Below are 22,539 nucleotides of genomic sequence, written 5' to 3'. Positions count from 1 at the left end.
GAGACTTCTGCACTCTAACGCTGCTTAAAAATAAATGTGCCTTATTACCTCTCTGACTGCTTCACAAACTGCCTCAAACTGCTTCACAAAGAGTCCGTTATTTAGAAGTGCAGTGACTGTTGTTATGTAGGCAAATGTGGCAGCCATTTTGAACACAGTAAGATCCCACAAGAGCTGATGGAAAAGTAGGAACTGTTTTTTGATAGTTGAAGGAGAAATGTTGATCGGGACTCTGACCGGGGACTCTGGGTGACAGGGGACTTGGGGGGGTGGGGAGGGGGAAACCGGGGACTCGGGGGGCCGGGGAGCTCCAGGTGAACAGCCCACTATTGAGGTTGACAATTAGCTTTCAATTTGATTTAAGAATATAGCTGAATATTTGGCAAATGGCACTGGACATGCATGGAGTATGGATAAAGATCCTCTAATAATTTGTAATGGTGGCTGTATTGACCTGTTTACAAAGTCTACCTTTGCCCTGTGATGTAGGAGAACCTCAAGCAAAACAAATGCAGATCTTTGTGTGTCACCTCCTCTGACGAGACTGCTCAACTCACTTCATTTATGACACAATTGCAAAGAGGGTTAATCTCACTGGGTCTGAGACCAATATCTGCAGTATAATGGAGATGTGAAGAGAAAATCATTAACAACCCTGGAAGCAGGGCACCTACTCAAAATCTAGCCTGTGGACTTATTCCCACCAAATGAGCCGAGGGCTTAGAGTGGTCACATTAGTAATGTTTTCGGAGTATATGTTCACTAATAACTGCCGAAACAATTGAGAAACACTGCCGTGCCATCGGGATACAAGTGGTACTGGTTACTTGAATATACTTCTCTGTAGCCAAGGAGCATGAGTCCCAAAGGCTATGTTGCCTACCCAGTGCCAGGGTTAAGGACATCTCCTCCGGGCTGGAGAAGATCTTGGAGGGGGAGGATCCAGTTGTCGTGGTCCATGTAGGTACCAACGACAGGTAGGACTAAGAAAAAGGTTCTGCTGAGAGAGTTTGAGCAGCTAGGGACTAAATTAAAAAGCAGAACCACAAAGGTAATAATCTCTGAAAGAGAGCTGTTCGTTTGGGACAGACTATACCTGAACCATGCTGGGACCAGAGTTTTAGCAAATCGAATAACTATGGAGATAGATAGGGCTTTAAACTAATTGAGGGGGATGGGGGGAGGGTCCCGGTGGAGAGAAATCTAGAATGCTAAAGAGAAAAGACAAAGAAGCAGTGCAGGAAAGTGATTGGGGTAAGGATAACCAGATTGTGTCAGGAAGGGACAGAGCATAAAAACAAAAGAGTGCACTAACAAATAGGGTCCGCGTAAGAATAAATGGTAATAAGACAAATAGGGCCATAGTACAAAAAAATGTTAAGATGTCTAAAAATGTTAAAAAGACAAATCTAAAGGCACTATATCTGAATGCACGAAACATTCATAATAAGGTAGACGAATTAACAGCGCAAATAGATGTAAACCGTTACGATATAATTGCGATTACGGAGACGTGGCTGCAGATGACCAAGGCTGGGAGCTGAATATCCAAGGGTGTTCGATATTTAGGAAGGACAGGCAAAAAGGAAAAGGGGGTGGGGTGGCGTTGTTAGTAAAGGATGAAATCAGAGCAATAGTGAGAAAGGATATTGGCTCAGAAAATCAAGATGTAGAATTAGTCTGGGTGGAGTTGTGAAGCACCAAGGGGCAGAAAACACTGGTGGGAGTTGTCTATAGGCCTCCAAACAGTAGTGGTAATGTAGGGGATGGCATCAAACAGGACATTAAAGGTGCATGTAACAAGGGTACTACAGTAATTATGGGTGACTTTAATCTACATATAGACTGGCCAAACCAAATTAGCAATAATACTGTGGAGGATGAATTCCTGGAGTGTGTACGGGATGGTTTTTTAGACCAGTACATTGAGGAGCCAACCAGGGAACAGGCTATCCAAGATTGGGTATTGTGCAATGAGAAGGGGTTAATTAATAATCTTGTTGTGTGGGGTCCTTTAGAGAAGAGTGACCACAACATGATAGAATTCTTCATTAAGATGGAAAGTGAAGTAGTCCAATCTGAAACTAGGGTCCTAAATCTAAACAAAGGAAACTACGAATGTATGAGGAGTGAGTTGGCTATGATAGATTGGGAAGCTTCATTAAAAGGCATGATGGTGGATAGCCAATGGCTAACATTTAAGGAACAAATGCATGAATTGCAACAGTTGTATATTCCTTTCTGGCACAAAAACAAAAGGAAAAATGGCCCAACCATGGCTAACAAAAGAAATTAAGGATAGTATTAAATCCAAAGAGGAGTCATATAAAGTTGCCAGAAAAAGTAGCAAGCCTGAGGATTGGGAGCAGTTTAGAATTCAGCAAAAAAGGACCAAGAGATTGATTAAGAGGGGAAAAATAGAGTATGAGAGTAAACTTGTAAGGAACATAAAAGTGGACTGTAAAAGCTTCTACAAGTATGTAAAAAAAAAAATTAGTGAAGACAAATGTAGGTCCCTTACAGTCAGAAACGGGAGAATTTATAATAGGGAACAGGGAAATGGCAGAGCAATTAAACAAATACTTTGGTTCTGTCTTCACGGAAGAGGACACAAATAACTTCTCAGAAATGCTGGGTAACCAAGGGTCTAGTAAGAAGGAGGAAGTAAAGGAAATCAGTATTAGTAAACAAAAAAATAGTGTTGGAGAAATTAATGGGACTGAAAGCCGATAAATCCCCAGGACCTGATAATCTGCATCCCAGAGTACTAAAAGAGGTAGCCATGGAAATAGTGGATGCATTGGTTGTCATTTTCCAAAATTCTATAGATTATGGAACAGTTCCTGCAGTTTGGAGGGTGGCAAATGCAACCCCACTATTTAAAAAAGGAGGGAGAGAGAAAACAGGGACCTACAGACCAGTTAGCCTAACATCAGTAGTAGGGAAAATGCTTGAGTCTATTATAAAGGATGTGAAAACAGGACACTTGGAAAATATCAACGGGATTAAACAAAGTCATCATGGATTTATGAAAGGGAAATCGTGTTTGACAAACCTACTGGAATTTTTTGAGGATGTAACTGGTAGAATAGATAAGGGAGAACCAGTGGATGTGGTATATTTGGATTTTCAGAAGGCCTTTGATAAAGTCCCACATAAGAGGTTAGTGTGCAAAATTAAAGCACATGGGATTGGTGGTAATATACTGGCATGGATTAAAAATTGGTTAACAGACAGGAAACAGAGATGGGTCTTTTTCAGGGTGGCAGGCGATGTCTAGTGGGATACCACAGGGATCAGTGCTTAGGCCCCAGCTATTCACAAAATATATCAATGATTTGGATGAGGGAACCAAATGTAATATTTCCAAGTTTGCTGACGACACAAAACTAGGTGGGATTGTGAGTTGTGAGGAGGATGCAAAGAGGCTTCAAGGCGATTTAGACAAGTTGAGTGAGTGGGCAAATACATGGCAGGTGCAGTATAATGTGGATAAATGTGAAGTTATCCACTTCGGAAGGAAAAACAGAAAGGCGGAGTATTATTTAAATGGTGATCGATTGGGAAATGTTGATGTACAAAGGGACCTGGGTGTCCTTGTACACCAGTCACTGAAAGCAAACATGCAGGTACAGCAAGCAGTTAGGAAGGCAAATGGTATGTTGGCCTTCATTGCAAGAAGATTTGAGTACAGGAGTAAAGATGTCTTACTGCAGTTATACAGGGCCTTGGTGAGACCACACCTAGAGTATTGTGTGCAGTTTTGGTCTCCTTACCCAAGAAAGGATATACTTGCCATAGAGGGAGTGCAGCGAAGATTCACCAGACTGATGCCTGGGATGGCAAGACTGTCGTATTAGGAAAGATTGGGTCGACTAGGCCTGTATTCACTTGAGTTTAGAAGAATCAGAGGGGATCTCATTGAAACGTATAAAATTCTGACAGGGCTAGACAGACTGGATGCAGGGAGGATGTTTCCCCAGCTGGGGGGTCCAGAATGAGGGGTCACAGTCTCAGGATACGGGGTAGGACATTTAGGATTGAGATGAGAAATTTCTTCACTCAGAGGGTGGTGAACCTGTGGAATTCTCTACCACAGAAGGCTTTGGAGGCCAAGTCACTGCATATATTTAAGAAGGAGATAGATTTCTAGATAAGAAGGCATCAAGGAGTATGGGGAGAGAGCAGGAATATTGTATTGAGATAGAGGATCAGCCATGATCATATTGAATGGCGCAGCAGGCTCGAAGGGCCTAATGGCCTACTCCTGCTCCTATTTTCTATGTTTCATCCTATTGCCAATTCAACACAGAAGCATGGACTGTGTGCACAATGTTACATCAGGAATTTCTATCTCACCAGTTTTTTCACCTCCAGTCTGCTTCCCCCCCACCCCCCAGATCATGCAGCAAAAATCGAATCATAGAAAGGTTACAATACGGAAGGAGGCCATTCTGCCCATCGAGTCTGTGCTGGCTCTATGCAAGAGCAATCCAGCTATTCCCACTGCCCTGCCCTATGCTTGTAGCCCTGCAAATTTTTTCCTTTCAAGTATTGTTCCAGTTCCCTTTTGAAGGCCACAATTGAATCTGCCTCAACCACCCCCTCAGGCAGTGCATTCCAGACCCTAACCACTCGCTGTGTGTAAAAAAAAAGTTTTTCCTCATGTCACCTTTGGCTCTTTTGCCAATCACCTTAAATCTATGTCCTCTGGTTCTTGACCCTTCTGCTAATATGAACATACGAATTAAGAGCAGGAGTAGAGCATTCGGCCCCTCGAGCCTGCTCTGCCATTTGATAAGATCATGGCTGATCTGATTGCGACCTCAACCCTACTTTCCTGTCTATCTACTATAACCTTTAACTCCCTTGTTAATCAGGAATCTATCTAACTCAGCCTTAAAAATATTCAATGACCCTGCCTCCACCGCTCTCTGGGGAAGGGAGTTCCACAGACTCACGACCATCTGAGAGAAAAAAATTCTCCTCATCTCTGTCTTAAATGGGAGTCCCCTTATTTTTAAACTGTGGCCCCTAGTTCTAGTCTCTCCCACAAGGGAAAACATTCTCTCAGCATCTACCCCTTCTAGTCCCCTCTGGATCTTATATGTTTCAATAAGATCACCTCTCATTCTTCTAAACTCCAGTGTATACAGGCCCAACTTGTCCAACCTTTCCTCATAAGATAACCCCCTCATCCCAGGGATCAGACGAGTGAACCTTCTCTGAACCACCTCCAAAGCAATTATGTCCTTTCTTAAATAAGGAGACCAAAACTGCACACAGTATTCTAGATGTGGTCTCACCAATGCCCTGTACAACTGTAGCAAAACATCTCTACTTTTATATTTCATTCCCCTTACAATAAATGACAACATTCCATTTGTCTTCCTAATCTAATGGGAAAAGTTTTTCTCTTATCTACTCTGTCCAGACCCTTCATTATTTTAAATACCTCTATCAAATCTCTCAATCTTCTTTGTTCCAAGGCGAACAACCCCAGCTTCTCCAGTCTATCCACGTAACTAAAGTCCCTAATCCCTCGAATCATTCTAGTAAATCTTTTCTGCACCCTCTCAAAGGCTTTCACATCTTTCCTAAAGCTCGGTGCCCAGAACTGGACACAATACTCCAGTTGTGGCCAAACCAGTGATTTATAAAGGTTCATCATGAATTCCTTGCTTTTGTACTCTATGCCCCTGTTTGTAAAGCCCAGGATTCCATATGCTTTCTTAACTGTTTTCTTAACCTGCCCAGTCACCTTCAATAGTTTGTGCACATATACCCCCAGATCGTTCTGTTTCTGTACCCCTTTTAGAATTGTGCCCTCTAGTTTATATTGCCTCTTCTCGTTCTTCCTACCGAAATGTATCACCTCACATTTTTCTGCATTAAATTTCATCTGCCACATGTCTGCCCATGCCACCAGCCTGTCTATATCCTCATGAAGTCTATCACTTTTTCTTTTATTCGTTCATGGGATGTGGGCATCGCTGGCGAGGCTGGCATTTATTGCTCATCCCTATTTGCCCTTGAGAAGGTGGTGGTGAGCCGCCTTCTTGAACTGCCTGCAATTTGTGTGGTGACGGTTCTCTCACAGTGCTGTTAGGAAGGGAGTTCCAGGATTTTGACCCAGCGACGATGAAGGAACGGCGATATATTTCCAAGTCGGGATGGTGTGTGACTTGAGGGGAACGTGCAGGTGGTGTTGTTCCCATGTGCCTGCTGCTCTTGTCCTTCTAGGTGGTAGAGGTTGCGGGTTTGGGAGGTGCTGCCGAAGAAGCCTTGGCGAGTTGCTGCAGTGCATCCTGTGGATGGCACACACTGCAGCCACTGTGCGCCGGTGGTGAAGGGAGTGAATGTTTAGGGTGGTGAATGGGGTGCCAATCAAGCGGGCTGCTTTGTCCTGGATGATGTCGAACTTCTTGAGTGTTGTTGGAGCTGCACTCATCCAAGCAAGTGGAGAGTATTCCATCACACTCCTGACTTGTGCCTTGTGGATGGTGGAAAGGCTTTGGGGAGTCAGGTGGTGAGTCACTCGCTGCAGAATACCCAGCCTCTGACCTGCTTTTTTAGCCACAGTATTTATATGGCTGGTCCAGTTAAGTTTCTGGTCAATGGTGACCCCCAGGATGTTGATGGTGGGGGATTCGGCGATGGTAATGCCGTTGAATGTCAAGGGGAGGTGGTCATTGTCTGGCGCGAATGTTACTTGCCACTTATGAGTCCAAGCCTGGATATTGTCCAGGTCTTGCTGCATGCGGGCTCGGACTGCTTCATTATCTGAGGGGTTGCGAATGGAACTGAACACTGTGCAATCATCAGCGAACATCCCCATTTCTCACTTTATGATGGAGGGAGGGTCATTGATGAAGCAGCTGAAGATGGTTGGGCCTAGGACACTGCCCTGAGGAACTCCTGCAGCAATGCCCTGGGGCTGAGATGATTGGCCTCCAACAACCACTACCATCTTCTCCTCACTGTTCACTACACTTCCAAGTTTTGTGTCATCTGCAAATTTGGAAATTATGCCCTGTATACTCAAGTCCAAGTCATTAATATATATTAAAAAAAAAGCAGTGGTCTCAGTACCGACCCCTGGGGAAGACCACTGTACATCTCCCTCTAGTCCAAAAAACAACCATTTACCACTACCCTCTGCTTCCTGTTACTTAGCCAATTTTGTATCCAAATTGTTGAACTCAATTTTCAATTTTTTTTTTGGTGAAGATGTCAATCACCATGCTGAAGGATGAAAAAGTACAGAGAAATCCACTTAAATAGAATTTCCATTTGCCAAATATGCAATGCACTCTTCCCTCTTAGTTTCACAAAACAACCTTCTAAGCCCTAGCTGCAGTGATACTGCTATAGCTAAAACTGTGAGGTTACCAGCACAGAGCTCTGGTAAGCTTCTCACTGCTTGCTTGATGAGGATCGCTGTACCCTTTAGGGTTATAGAATCATAGAATGTTATCTTCGAGAAACGGGCCATTTGGTCCATCGAGTTTACATCAATGTTTTTCTCCAAATGAGCCAACTAGTCTAATCCCCTTCCCTGATTGTTTCTCGGTACCCTTCATTTGTCTCCTTCGCAAGCAAGTAAAAGTATTTACGGACTCTGCTTCAGCAATGGTATGTGGAAGAGAATTATGCATTCTAATCACCATATGTGTAAAGAAAATCAGAATACCAGCCCCCAGTGACATGTCTACCCTCCCAGGTCGCATTGACCAGACTGGCTGCTCAATCGGCAAATGCCCTGGAGCATTGTGGAGTCCACTTGCCCAGTCTACCGTGCAGGATTAACTTGGTTGCGGTCCCCCCCTCTGGAAGATAGTCACTAGTTGATCATAGCTTACAAGCACAGCGGTTGACCTTGCTAGGCTGACAGCAGATGTCCGGTTGGGTTAAAACACAGAATTCCTGTAAATATTTGTTTATTGGTAGTGGCCCTTTATCAGCATGTCTGCCTATAAAGAATGCCTGAAGTCTCTCTGTCCCAAAGGGTCTCTCCAATAAGTGCAGTATTTCTCTGGCATTAGTTGTGTCTTTGCCTATACAGTTTGTGCAGTAACTTCATCTGATATTAATTTCAGGATTTTCTCCTTCGCAGGTTTTATCAAGACCGTTGTGCCAGGCTCATGGCTTTTCCAATGGAAGCTGGAGATCTGGTAGCACAATGTTTAAGGTAACCTATTTGTATATAGAATAGAGTTACGCAGCAGGATTATTCTGCATAGCTTGCGACAAATTGATTCTTGTAACCTTGCAGTAATGACATCTCATTTTTAATCCAGTGCATGTGTCAGCACTTGACAGCTAATCACAATTAGAGGATGTTATTATTCAGTTGGGGTGTTACAATTGTAGGGAGGGGAAGAATCAGCCAGGGTCTGATTAAGATTGGAACTAACCCCACATCAAATTCCTGTAGAACCTCTGGTTATATCCAGTATCTTCAGTTCTGCACTATTCTATAGAGTTAAGCAATTGAGGAATCCAGTAATTCCTCAATTGGCATAGGTAAAGAGTTAAGGATCAATAAAGTATGACACCACCAAAATTGAGGAGGCAGTAAATCAGGAACTAGTGATCAGGTAATGGTAGGCTTGGGTTTCAGAAGCCTGTAGGAGGAAGTGAAGACTCAGAGGTAAGTTCCACAGTTTTCACATCCTGGGAAAGAATGAGTTAGGGTAGGAAGACAGTTTGATTTCAACACAGTGAGGGTTTAGGGAGGAGGAAGTGTTATAGAACATTGTATTTGGAGCTCAGGTGGAATAAAAGAGGAAATTTCAGAGGAGGACTGTCCATTATAGTATTAACAAAAAAGGTTGTGAGAGAGAGATTGGAGTAGAGAAAAGGATTCTTACCAGGCAACAAGCACAGCATGCCAGTCGTAGTTTGTGTTATACCAGTCATTTTGCTGCCCGATTGTCTTCAAGAACACAGCACGTTAATTAAGACTCTCCCTTTCTCTCCCTCAAACAGGCAGCTGATTTGCAGATTGAGCTTACCAAACACCCAAAGGAGAAGCCCGACAACAGCAAGCTGGTGTTTGGCAAGTCATTTTCAGACCATATGTTGACAGTGGAATGGAACGCAGAGAAAGGATGGGATAAACCCCATGTCAGACCCCTGCAGAACCTTTCGCTTCACCCAGCATCTTCAGCTCTGCACTATTCTATAGAAGTAAGCAATCTCCTTACAGCAGCAATGAGGTGGCAAATTTAAACTTCAGGGACAGTATCTCACCTTTCCCCTTGGCCCGCTGCAGCCCTCTGACATGAACAATGATTCAACAACTTCTAATCTTACGTACTTCCTACTGATTTCTCCCATCCACATTCCTTTCCGTTTTGGAACTGTTTTAAGTCACTTTTTCTCTTTCTAATGCCATTTTCAAACCTGACTGAGATGATTTATTTGGGATCGTTTAGCACTTTTTCACCCCTTCACAGCTTTTATTTTTACTAAAAACATTCATGGGCTATTAGACGTGTTAACTGCTACTTCGTGATAGAACACCTGATTCTTTACAGTATACCTGACTCTTGATGTTTATCTGTTGGTCTCCCCTCCCCCTTTTGTTTTCTACTCGATAAAGTTATTCACTTCGGAAGGAAAAACAGAAAGGCAGAGTATTATTTAAATGGTGATAGATTGAGAAATGTTGATGTACAAAGGGACCTGGGTGTCCCTGTACACCAGTCACTGAAAGCAAACATGCAGGTGCAGCAAGCAGTTAGGAAGGCAAATGGTATGTTGGCCTTCATTGCAAGAGGATTTGAGTACAGGAGCAAGGATGTCTTACTGCAGTTATACGGGGCCTTGGTGACAACACACCTGGAGTATTGTGTGCAGTTTTGGTCTCCTTACTTAAGAAAGGATGTAGTTGCCATGGAGGGAGTGCAGCGAAGATTCACCAGACTGATTCCTGGGATGGCAGGACTGTCGTATGAGGAGAGTTTGGGTCGACTCGGCCTGTATTCACTCGAGTTTAGAAGAATGAGAGGGGATCTCATTGAAACATATAAAATTCTGACAGGGCTAGACAGACTGAATGCAGGGAGGATATTTCCCCTGGCTAGGGGGGGTCCAGAATGAGGGGTCACAGTCTCAGGATACGGGGTAGGACATTTAGGACTGAGATGAGGAGAAATTTCTTCACTCAGAGGGTGGTGAACCTGTGGAATTCTCTACCACAGAAGGCTGTGGAGGCCAAGTCACTGAATTTATTTACGAAGGAGCTAGATAGATTTCGAGACACAAAAGGCATCAAGGGGAATGGGGAGAGAGCGGGAATATGGTATTGCGATAGAGGATCAGCCATGATCATATTGAATGGCGGAGCAGGCTCGAAGGTCCAAATGGCCTACTCCTGCTCCTATTTTCAATGTTTCTATGTTTAAAGAGGTTTGCTTACCTCCCCAATAACAATACTGACAAAAGACCTACATGCAGAACATTAAACCTTTTTCTCTTTCTGACACTGAGCTACTGAGTATTCTCAACAGTTTCTGTTTTTGTTCCTTTTTACATAGACTATTAGCCATATAAGCTCAGAATGTCAACATGTGGTGCCATGTCTGCTTTCTTTGGGGCTGATGCATATATTTGCCATTTTTAACCCTTAGTATTGATTTTCAATAAGTGTCCCCTTCAATTTTAGGGTAAACGATGGACTAGCTAACTAATGTATAAACATGCCAGATTCCCTCAATCCCTAGTGAGCTCACAATGACATGTACCAGTCAGGAGAACAATACGCTGAACCAATCAGTGCTGCAGCGTGAATCCACTCCTACAATCCCTCACACACAGAATTTCCGATTTCAGCCTGCAGCCTTGATGAGACACCAAGCAGAGTCCAAGAGGGAAGGGAAATCAGAGAGGCCCATCTCTGGGTCACCTGCTCGCTCAGCCTCAGATGCAATGTGGCACAGGGGGAACCAGTAAAAGAAGGAAGAGATGACAGAACATGTGCAAGCTATGTAGCTGTAATCTTGGCTTTTATGGTGCAAGACAGTCACTAATAAATCCAATAGGGAATTCAGGAGAAACTTCTTTACCCAAAGGGTGGTAAGAATGTGGAGCTCACTACCACAAGGAGTAGTTGAGGCGAATAACATAGATGCATTTAAGGGGAATCTAGATAAGCACATGAGGAAGAAAGGATTAGAACGATATGCTGATAGGGTTAGATGAAGAGGGGTGGGAGGAGACTCGTGTGGAGCATAAACACCGGCAAAGACCAGTTGGGTCGAATGGCCAGCTTCTGTGCTGTGCACTCTATGTAACTGAAGGAACAAGAACATGAGTATATAATTTGAAAAGTGCTTGTGCTGTCTCTTTCTGAATATCTGTGTCCATACTTAATTCTGGCTATAATTCAGAGCAAGAGACAGCAGAGCAATTAGAACACATGGTAAGGAGAGAGAAATTCAAGGGATTCAATAATGTAAGCCTATGGCCTTTGATTCCAGCCCACACACCTGACGAAGGAGGAAAGCTCCGAAAGCTTGTGATTTTCAAATAAAACTGTTGGACTATAACCTGGTGTTGTAAGATTCCTTACATATTGTTTATCAAATACACATTAATGGTGAGTCCTTCTCTTCCAGTAACCAGGGCTTTGTTTGAAGATGAAGTAACTCTGTGCTATAGGAGACAGTGTCCCTGCTCCAATGCAATTTGTGTTTGAATTCTGTTAGTTTTTGATTTGATGATTATGGTAGAGGCAGATGCATTGAGTTCTGTTAGTTTTAATTAAATGATTATATGATAATGGTCGAGACAGATACTACTGGAGACTGTCGCTTCGCAGTCCTTTGTGCACAGAAAGATCAAATGTTCTCACAAGATGCCTCACATTGGCAACAGCCCAGTAAATCTTAAATATTCAAGCTCCAATTGGCTTCATGGTTCTGGAGGGAGGTGGAAATGAAGATAAATGAGCTGTTTGTAATCTTCATTTCATGGTGGGGTGTAGTTAAGTGAAGTATCTTTATGTCCTCGGGTGTGGGGAGAGCCAGATATCACAGTTGAAGCCATTGATGAATTGCAACACACGGTACAATTTGAACTTCAATGTTTTTTCTCTGCTTTTTTCACCCAAAAGCTGTTTGAAGGTATGAAGGCTTACCGTGGCACAGACAGCAAGATTCGCATGTTCCGGCCCGATTTGAACATGGAGCGGATGCATCGATCAGCACTGCGGGCATGTCTGCCAGTACGTGGAACGCAGGACACTTGGTCTTTTTAATGTAGATCACATTCCACACTGAACGCATTAAAGAAAGAAGAAGAAAGATGTGCATTTATATGATTATGTTCCTTCATTGTCGCTGGGTCAAAATCCTGGAACTCCCTTCCTAACAGCACAGTGGGAGAACCTTCACCACACGGACTGCAGTGGTTCAAGAAGGCGGCTCACCACCACCTTCTCAAGGGCAATTAGGGATGGGCAATAAATGCCGGCCTCGCCAGCGACACCCACATCCCGTGAACGAATTTTTAAAAAAAAATTTATATGGTGCCTTACCATGCCTCAGGAACATCTCAAAGTGCTCGCATACATTGAATCATTTTGAAGTGATGATGTGGAGATCATTTTGAAGTGCAGTGACTGTTATGTTGGCAAATGTGGCAGCCATTTTGCAACATTCAGATTCCACTCCAGGACTTGCACATAAATCAATGCAGTACTGAGGGAGTGCTGCATTGTCAGAGATGACATCAGAGTGAGGTATAAAACTAAAGCCCCCATCTGCCTCTTCGGCTGTCCCAGGTCAAGTCCAGCATGGGTTAGATACAAAGCAAAGCTCCATTTATACTGTAGTAACAATGTATTTTCATTCTAATCTCAATAGCACCTCTACCCCGCCAGCATGGCATTTCCACAATCTGCATGATGATACAAAGCTAGGTGGGAAAGTCAGCAGTGAGGAGGACACTGAGTCTGCAAAGGGATATAAACAGGTTAAGTGAGTGGGCAAGAAGATGGCAGATGGAGTATAATGTGGGGAAATGTGAAGTTATTCACTTTGGTAGGAAGAATAGAAAAACAGAATATTTTTTAAATGGTGAAAAACTATTAGATGTTGGTGTTCAGAGAGACTTGGGTGTCCTCATACAAGAAGCACAAAAGGTTAGCATGCAGGTACAGCAGGCAATTAGGACAGCAAATGGCATGTTAGCCTTTATTGCAAGGGGGTTGGAGTACAAGAGTAAGGAAGTCATACTACAATTGTACAGGGCTTTGGTGAGACCTCACCTGGAATACTGTGTACAGTTTTGGTCTCATTATCTAAGGAAGGATATACTTGCCTTAGAGGCAGTGCAACGGAGGTTCACTAGATTAATTCCTGGGATGAGAGGGTTGTCCTATGAGGTGAGGAGTAGAATGGGCCTGTACTCTCTGGAGTTTAGAAGAATGAGAGGTGATCTCATTGAAACATATAAGATTCTGAGGGGACTTGACAGGGTAGATGCTGAGAGGTGGTTTCCCCTGGCTGGAGAGTCTAGAGCTAGGGGGCATAGTCGCAGGATAAGGGATCGGCCATTTAAGACTGAGATGAGGAGGAATTTCTTCACTCGGTTGTGAATCTTTGGAATTCTTTACCCCAGAGGGCCACGGATGCTGAGTTGTTGAATATAATCAAGGCTGAGATTGATAGATTTTTGGACTGTAGGGGAATCGGGTGGAAAAGTGGAGTTGAGGTTGAAGATCAGCCATGATCTGATTGAATGGTGGAGCAGGCTCGAGGGACAATATGGCCTACTCCTGCTCCTATTTCTTATGCAGCATCCATCCTTGTGGCCTGTCTCGCTGAGACTGCAGATTTAGTGCTGTGGTCTGGTGCAGCTGTACATGTTGTTCCAAAGCTACCCACTTTCGGCACATTGCCCCCTTAGAAACTCGGTCTGTAGAAGTTCTGCAACGCCAGAGCTTCTGAAGAATGCTGACTACTTGTCTGTATTTTTAGGACTTTGACAAAGAAGAGCTGATGGAATGTATTCGGAAACTAATCGAAGTTGACAGAGAATGGGTCCCATATTCTGATACAGCAAGTCTCTACATCCGACCCACTTTCATTGGGACAGAGGTACGAGGCCATTGATATCCGGGTCATTGTTATCATTTGGTGCTGGGTTATGCAGGTTTTTTTTTTAAAACAGATTTGCCGGCCAGCCTTGTGATTAAACACACATACACCGAAGAGTGAATCCATATGGAAACAAATGACTGGCAAATGAATGTAGTTTGGATACCTCTGTGCCACATTATCTTCTTCCAAGGGGTTAGAATCACAGAACTTTCAGTACAGCAAAAGGCCATTCGCCTCACGGTCCCTGTGCCAGTGCTGGAACTACCCGCTCTAATCCCATTTCTCTCTCTTCACTGTACACTTGAATAATTTTATTCTTTGTCATTTTCCCCCCACCTTTAAAAGATTCCTTAAAACCAATCTTTTTCATAGAATCATAGAAAGTTACGGCTCAGAAGGAGGCCATTTGGCCCATCATGTCCGTGCCAGCCGAAAAAGAGCTATCCAGTTTAATCCCACTTTCTAGCACTTGGTCCGTAGTCCTGTAGGTTACAGCACTTCAAGTGCACATCTAAGTGCCTTCTAAATGAGTTGAGGGTTTCTGCCTCTACCACCCTTTCAGGCAATGAGTTCAGACCCCCACCACCCTCTGGGTGAAAACATTTCTCCTCAGCTCCCATCTAATCTTGTTACCAATTACTTTAAATCCATGCCCTCTGGTCACTTACCCCTCTGCTCAGGGAAATAGGTCCTCCCTATCCATTCTATCCAGTCCTGTCATAATTTTATATACCTCAAATCTATCCTCAGCCTCCTTTGTTCCAAAGAAAACAACCCCAGCCTATCCAATCTATTCTCATAGCTAAAATTCTCCAGCCGTGGCAACATCCTCGTAAATTTCCTCTGTACCCTCTCTAGTGCAATCACATCTTTCCTGTAATGTGGTGACCAGAACTGTACGCAGTACTTAAGCTGTGGCCTAACCAGCGTTTTATACAGTTCTAGCATAACCTCCCTGCTCTCTTATATTCTATGCCTCAGCTAATAAAAGAAAGTATGCCGTGTGCCTTTTTAACCACCGTATCTACCTGTCCTGCTACCTACATTCCAAGGTCCCTTTGTTCCTCCACCTCTCAGTATCCTCCCATTTATTTGTACTCCCTTGCCTTCTTTGCTCTCCCCAAATGCACTACCTCACACTTCTCTGAATTGAATTCCACTTGCCACTTTTCTGCCCACCTGACCAGTGCATTGATATCTTCCTGCAATCTACAGCTTTTCTCCTCACTATCAACCACACGGCCAATTTTTGTATCATCTGCAAACCTCTTGATCATGCCCCCTACATTCAAGTCCAAATCATTAATATATACCACGAAAAGCAAGGGACGTAGTACTGAGCCTTGCAGGACCCCACTGGAAACAGCATTCCAGTCGCAAAAACACACATCAACTGTTACCCTTTGCTTCCTGCCACTGAGCCAATTTTGGATCCAACTAGCCACTTTCCCTTGGATCCCATGGGCTTTTTCTTTTTTGACCAGTCTGCCATGTGGGACCTTGTCAAAAGCCTTGCTAAAATCCATGTATACTACATCAAACGTGTTACCCTAATCGAACCTCTTTGTTACCTGCTCTCAAAATTCAATCAAGTTAGTCAGACATGACCTTCCCTTAACAAATCTATGCTGACTGTCCTTGATTAACCTGTGCCTTTCAAAATGACGATTTATGCTGTCCCTCAGAATCGATTCCAATAATTTGCCCACCACTGAGGTTAGAGTGATTGGCCTATAATTACTCAGTCTATCTCTTTCTCCCTTTTTAAACAACGGTACAACGTTGGCAGTCCTCCAATCCTCTGCCACTATGCCTGTATCCAGTGAGGATTGGAAAATGATGCTCAGAGCCTCCGCTATTTCCTCCCTTGCTTACTCTTAACAGCTTGGGATACATTTCATCAGGCCTGGCGATTTTTGAACATGCTTTCAGTACGTTGTCCAAATTCTCCTACTCCCACTCGGTCTGTTTTCTCCTATGTGAACTGCCTAGGGACGCTTTAATGTATGAAATGCACTTTACAAATCCAAACTATTGCTTATCCAATTCCCTCTTAAATATTGTGATTGACTCAGCTTCAATAGCCGCTTGTGGTAATATATTCCTTTGTGTGAAATTAATTTCTTTTGACCTTACTTGTTATGCTTTTAGTACTAACCCTAAATTTATGCTCTCTTGTTACCGATTGACTCACAGTGCTGTATGTAATCACATGCTACCTTCTCAAACCCTTTTCTAATTTTTGAACACTTCTTTTGGATTTCCCCATAATCTTCTGCACAAATACTGAGCTTATTTTTTAAGCCCCCTGTCATAATTCTCATCCCTGATATAGTGCTGGTGCACCTGGTCACCAAGTTGTCTTGATTTCCCTTTGCAGGAGGGGCGTTTACTTGACAGCGAGCAGCACTCGTTAAAAGTTTGACCAGAAGCTGCAGGGAGTGGAGCACACTTTCACATTACCACATTTACTTTTTTCCCCAGCCTTCCCTCGGGGTATCTCGAGCTAATCATGCCTTACTCTTTGTTATCGTTGGGCCTGTTGGACCCTACTTTGCCACAGGAAGTTTCAACCCTGTCTCATTGCTTGCTGATCCCAAGTTCGTACGTGCTTGGAAAGGAGGCGTAGGTGACTGCAAAATGGGAGGGTAAGTGAGGGCAAATAGAATGAAGTAGACATTCAGATGTCATTTAAAAAAAAATTGTTTCTTAAGATATGATGGAGAGTGCTCCACGATAGTGGTGGTGGAGCTGGTAAGGTGCACCCAGTGTGGTGCTGGGCCATGCAGACCAACAGCTCCGAAGGATTGATTCCCAGTCTGTTCTCCAGTCAGCCTCAGCACCCCTGGGCTAGGGAAGCTAAAAATTACTCTGGGCTCCCGCTGCTGATTACTATCCAGCTCTTGCTGGATGGTGCAATTTGTGGCACTGGATTTGGCGAGGCCATAACACTCCTCCGTGGTCCAATAACCTGCTGGCAGTCGCTCTCTAGGCTTATATATGATGAATGGCTACTTGAGGCTAGCGCCCATGGGATCATACCCTAGGAAGAGTTGGTGCCATCAGAAGAGGTGTACCACAGAGCTAGCTCTATTTGTGATATCCAATAATTAAATTCACAACCTTTCAAAACTCTCCCATTGAATATTTTTCCAGTATAACTAGTGATCAGCAGCCTGTTTGCAGTTCCAGAATGGAAGATTTTTGCTGGAGCTATCTGGCTTTAACAGAGATTCCGCCTATGACGATGAGCATGTGTAACAGCAGTCAGAGGGGAGGGTAACTCCAGGTCTAAGTACTTACCCTTAATCGCAAAGTGATTAGGTTTCAAATTATTCCTATTTGTAAGACTGCTGCACAAAGCCCTGTTATTTCTCTGTTTGCTGAGTGATATTGTAATGTGAATGCACCAAGTCCACTCTTTTTGAGGAGATAACAAGGAGGGTCGATGAGGGTAGTGTGTTTGATGTAGTCTATATGGAATTTAGCAAGGCTTTTGACAAGGTCCCACATGGCAGACTGGTCAAAAAAGTAAAATCCCATGGAATCCAAGGGAAAATGGCAAATTGGATCCAAAATTGGATCAGTGGCAGGAAGCAAAGGGTAATGGTCGACGGGTGTTTTTGAGACTTGAATGCTGTTTCCAGTGGGGTTCCGCAAGGTTCAGTACTAGGTCCTTAATGCTAAAGGGATCAAGGGATATGGGGGAAAAAGCGGAAACAGGGTACTAAGTTAGACGATCAGCCATGATCATTTTGAATGGCGGAGCAGGCCCAATGGGCCGAATGGCCTACTCTTGCTCCTATTTTCTATGTTTCTACGTCCCTTGCTTTTTATGGTATATATCAATGATTTAGATTTAAATGTAGGGGGCATGATTAAGAAGTTTGCAGATGATACAAAAATTGGCCATGTGGTTGATAGTGAGGAGGAAAGCTGTAAACCGCAGGAAGATATCAATGGACTGGTCAGGTGGGCAGAAAAGTGGCAAATGGAATTCAATCTGGAGAAGTGTGAAATAATGCATTTGGGGAGGTCAAACAAGGCAAGGGAGTACACAATAAATGGGAGGATACTGAGAGGTGTAGAGGAACAAAGGGACCTTGGATTGCATGTCCACAGATCCCTGAAGGTAACAGGACAGATAGATAAGGTGATTAAAAAGGCATACGGGATACTTTCCTTTATTAGCCGAGGCAAAAAATATAAGCAGGGAAACTATGCTAGAACTGTATAAAACACTAGTTAGGCCACAGCTTGAGTACTGTGTAGAGTTCTGGTCACCACATTGCAAGAAAGATGTGATTGCACCAGAGAGAGATTTACGAGGATGTTGCCATGACTGGAGAATTTTAGCTATGAGGAAAGATTGAATAGGCTGGGGTTGTTTTCTTTGGAACAAAGGAGGCTGAGGGGTGATTTAATTGAGATGTTCAATTATGAGGGGCCTAGATAGAATGGACAGGAAGGACCTATTTCCATTAGCAGAGAGGTCAATAACCATGGGCCATAGATTTAAAGTGATTGGTAGAAGGATTAGAGGGGAGCTGAGGAAATCTTTTTCACCCAGAGGGTGGTGGGGGTCTGGAACTCACTGCCTGAAAGGGTGGTAGAGGCAGAAACCTTCAACTCATTTAAAATGTACTTGGATGTGCACTTGTAGTGCCGTAACCAACAAGGCTACGGACCAAATGCTGGAAAGTGGGATTAGGCTAGGTAGCTTTATTTTGATCAGCACAGACACAGGCTGAATATTCTCCTTCTGTGCCGTAAATTTTCAATGTTTCTATCACAGCGTATACCTTTTTTTGCATTTTATACTCTTTATGTTTTAAATAATTTCCTCATTTGAAGTCGTACTGTGGAATATCTGACAGAATTCCCTTGTCACTTCCTCTCTACGCTAGAAATTATGGTCCTACGATCTATGTTCAGACTGAGGCTCAGAACCAAGGCTGTCAGCAGGTGCTGTGGCTCTACGGAGACAAGCATGAGATCACGGAAGTGGGAACCATGAACATTTTCATCTATTGGAAGAACGAGCAAGGCGGTATGTGAAACAGGGGCAACTCCAGCACTGAACCCAACTGGCTGGCATTGAAGTGCTAAATTCTGTTACCGTGTCCTTGTCTACTAACACAAAATCATTTGTTTTAAACTTTCATCAGAGTTCTAAAAGCTCAAGCTTGGCATTACCTAATGACAGTTCCTGATTTTCTTCATCTTTTGTCTTGCTCCTTCCACCTTTCTTGCTGTCCTGCACTATTGGTCTTGCCTTTCACCTGGGTTTCTCAATAATAAACAAAAGGTCTTAGATTTTAACGCTAGTGTTAGCCAATGAGCGCTCTCTAGTTTTAAATCCCAGTTAAGGTGTTGATGGTGAGTGAGAGCTCCCTAGCTATAAATCCTAGTTGATTGTTGAATTTATGTTGGCCAGTACTTAGGTTTTGTTGCTTGTTAAAGAATTTTACATTTCCTTCTACAGAGATAGAGTTGCTCACCCCTCCGCTGGATGGTACAATCCTTCCGGGAGTCACTAGGCAGAGTTTGTTGGACCTGGCACGACAGTGGGTATGTTGGCATTTTATTAATAAATCTTTATTTGATGTGTCTTTACTATGAATATATAATACATACTCTCATCTGTTTACAGATAGTTTGGGATTCTTTCAATGATTTTAGCCTATCACTCTCCCAAGCTAGTCGATTCTATATCCTTCTGGAGTATGCCTCTCTGTCACATGCTGCCTGAGAAATGAGATAAGGCAGCAGGTGAGTAGAGTGCCTGCCCAGCTGCTGCCAGCCAGGTGCAAAATATCAGTAGGAGAGTATCTGTGATACTAGATTGTTGGTAGAATCACAATATTAATGATTCTGTGAGCAGTGTTTCAGGTCTGCACTAGATATTCTCCTTGGTTCAGTGTCACCAGTCACTCCTGGAAGCAGACCTTGTATCCTCTACAATCTGCAGACCAATATCTAGTTAAACAATGGCGTGATCCTGGGGCCATAACAATAAGACCCCTTGTGTATATTGAATACCATGATCTCACACATGCGTTTCTCCTCCTTTTGGAAGGCAAACTGAAAAGCATTTTAGTGAGATGAGGCCAATTGTAAATCAACGCACTGGTTTATTTTACAGGTAATATATGAATGAACAGCATACAGTCTCTCAGCAAAATTTACCTATTTTAAAAATAATAAGTGACTTTACAAGTCAGCATTGTTGAACTGACTGGCACTGACTTGGAAAACAAAGTGCTTCTGCCTCTTCACAGTACCAACCTCAAACCTGCTGCAGGCTTTTCTTCCTGGCCAGAGAGAGAGGAAACCTCTGTCACTCCCTCAGCTCCCTGCAGATGATAAGCTAACAATTTATTTTTTTTGGAAGTGTAACTTAAAGTGAGGAGGCTTCACTTTTCAGACCCAAGATACAACATGGTATTTGTTTTCATTTGTGGACGATGCTGGCAGGATCGCAGTTATTGCCCATCCCTGCCCTGAGAAAGTGGTGGTGGGTCGTCTCCTTGAACCGCTGCAGCTCTTGTAGTAAGGTACTCCCACAATGACGTTAGCTAGGGAATTCCAGGATTTTTATTGTGCCGATGAAGGAACGATTAGTGCAGATTAAGGAGAAGTTATTGGATGTCTTGTGGTCCCAGCATGTTAAATACTATGTTTATTTTCAGGGTGAGTTTAAAGTTTCAGAGCGAGGGATGACAATGCCTGAGCTGATCAAAGGACTTCAAGAGAATCAAGTGAAAGAAATTTTTGGTGCTGGTACAGCCTGCGTCGTCTGTCCAGTCAATCGGATCCTGTACCAAGGTCAGGTGAGTCCATTGGCAGAATCCCAGGCAAAGTATTCATTTTCTTGTTTTACTTTTTTTTAACTTTTAAATTGTGGAAGTTTTTGCAGATGAGATGAAAGTAACAGAGTGACATGCAGAACAAGAAACTAAAAATCCAAGCAAGCACCTCATGAAGCAGCAATCACTGCAAATGCTGACCTGTTGCTCAGTTTGGAAAAGCCCCAGAATCATCAAAGAATTGTAATTGATACGATTCCATTGCTCCAGATATCCAAAAGTACTGGGCTAAACTAGACCCTGACCTGGGCCAGCCCAACCCGTGGTGTCTGCAGCAAGAACTCTACTTTGTTTTAACATTTCATTAATCTTTTCTGTGGGGGGACAGATCCAAGCCTTTCATTTCCTACAAGAGATGCTGATCACTATGGTACATAGGAATACACCCCCCCACTACCCCCGACCCCTTCGCCATTTCACTTACAGTACTGTTTACATAAGGCCTGTAAAAGCCCATGTCACTGTTAAGTCACTGAGTTATCTTATGATGGGTGGGGAGGTTGGACCCTACTTTTTCTCTAAATTTCTACCCTTCTCTGCTGAGGGCACTGACTGCTTGCTGAGGTACTGTTCCATATGCGCTAGCAGTCCTTCAGTACCTTATCCAAATGGCCATTCTTCAAGTGAACCTAGTGAGTGTCAGCAGGATATTGAACTGCAGAGGGCATCACAACCAATTCAGATTCTCTTGTCCACGCATGCTTCCAACAGGGGTCATCGGTGATCGCCTCCCAGAGCACTGAGGCCAAGTACAGCACCCCAATTGAGATCAGATATTCATTATAGACCAAAGTTTGACCTAGGGACCTTCTGGTCTTTGCAGCTCAGTTAGGCACTGGGCACATGCTTTACCTGCTGAACCATTCTCAGAGTCCGATACTTCCCTGTCTCAGTTTGTCTCTCACTCTCTGACTTTCTTTTTCTGTGTGCATACATTCCTGGTTCTTTCTCCCTCTCTGTCTGTCTCTGTTTCTGTCTCTCCCTCTATTTCTTCCCCTTTTATCTCTATTTTTCTCTCTCTGTTGCTCTCTCTATCTCTGACTCTCCCTTTCTTTGTGTTTCTCATTAGTAAGAGATAACTAATTAACTGAATTGAAAAAAAGCAAATGGAGAAGTAATTTAACAACAACCAGAACTTGGTGCCTCTCAGTGTGTGCTTGTGCAGGTCTGACTGGTTTGAGGGTTACTTATTTCATTGTCTGTATGAATAGATCTGACTGGTGAGAAAGGGACAGAGAGACAGAGCCAGTGAAAATATAACAGCTCTACCAGGTCTTAAAATGCATAGTAAAACTTCCAATATCTGCCAGAGTTTCCACAGCCAAAGCCTTGGACAATGCAATCCTCATTGCACAGACCCTTAATGCCAGTCTCCTGTCTGACATAAACGAGCCTTGCAGCCCAAGAAGAGTTAATTTCAGCGATATTTTTATTGTACTCATCTTCATCCATGTGCTGATGGTTTCACTGCACCATAAATGTCAGATTAGAATCACGGCACTTCTTGGTTATCAGCCCATTTTCACTATACACCATGGCATACAAGATAGGAAGGCCAT

The 22,539-nt window shown here is 43.4% G+C and overlaps 1 protein-coding gene across 2 annotated transcripts in view; it reads left to right on the top strand.

Moving 5' to 3' along the window:
* Nucleotides 1–22,539, top strand: part of LOC137305453 (branched-chain-amino-acid aminotransferase, cytosolic-like) — a 49,942-nt gene that overhangs the window by 19,762 nt on the left and 7,641 nt on the right. For both annotated transcript variants that reach the window (XM_067974285.1, XM_067974286.1), the window contains exons 2-9: nucleotides 8,117–8,191; nucleotides 8,992–9,192; nucleotides 12,122–12,232; nucleotides 13,989–14,108; nucleotides 16,596–16,759; nucleotides 19,019–19,161; nucleotides 19,597–19,682; nucleotides 20,804–20,944. In XM_067974285.1, the coding sequence (XP_067830386.1) occupies nucleotides 8,117–8,191; nucleotides 8,992–9,192; nucleotides 12,122–12,232; nucleotides 13,989–14,108; nucleotides 16,596–16,759; nucleotides 19,019–19,161; nucleotides 19,597–19,682; nucleotides 20,804–20,944 (1,041 nt within the window). The remainder of the gene's footprint in view (nucleotides 1–8,116; nucleotides 8,192–8,991; nucleotides 9,193–12,121; nucleotides 12,233–13,988; nucleotides 14,109–16,595; nucleotides 16,760–19,018; nucleotides 19,162–19,596; nucleotides 19,683–20,803; nucleotides 20,945–22,539) is intronic.

Source organism: Heptranchias perlo, chromosome 40 (genome assembly GCF_035084215.1).
Source record: "Heptranchias perlo isolate sHepPer1 chromosome 40, sHepPer1.hap1, whole genome shotgun sequence".
NCBI classification, from domain to species: domain Eukaryota; kingdom Metazoa; phylum Chordata; class Chondrichthyes; order Hexanchiformes; family Hexanchidae; genus Heptranchias; species Heptranchias perlo.
This window is presented reverse-complemented; position numbering and strand designations above follow the sequence as displayed.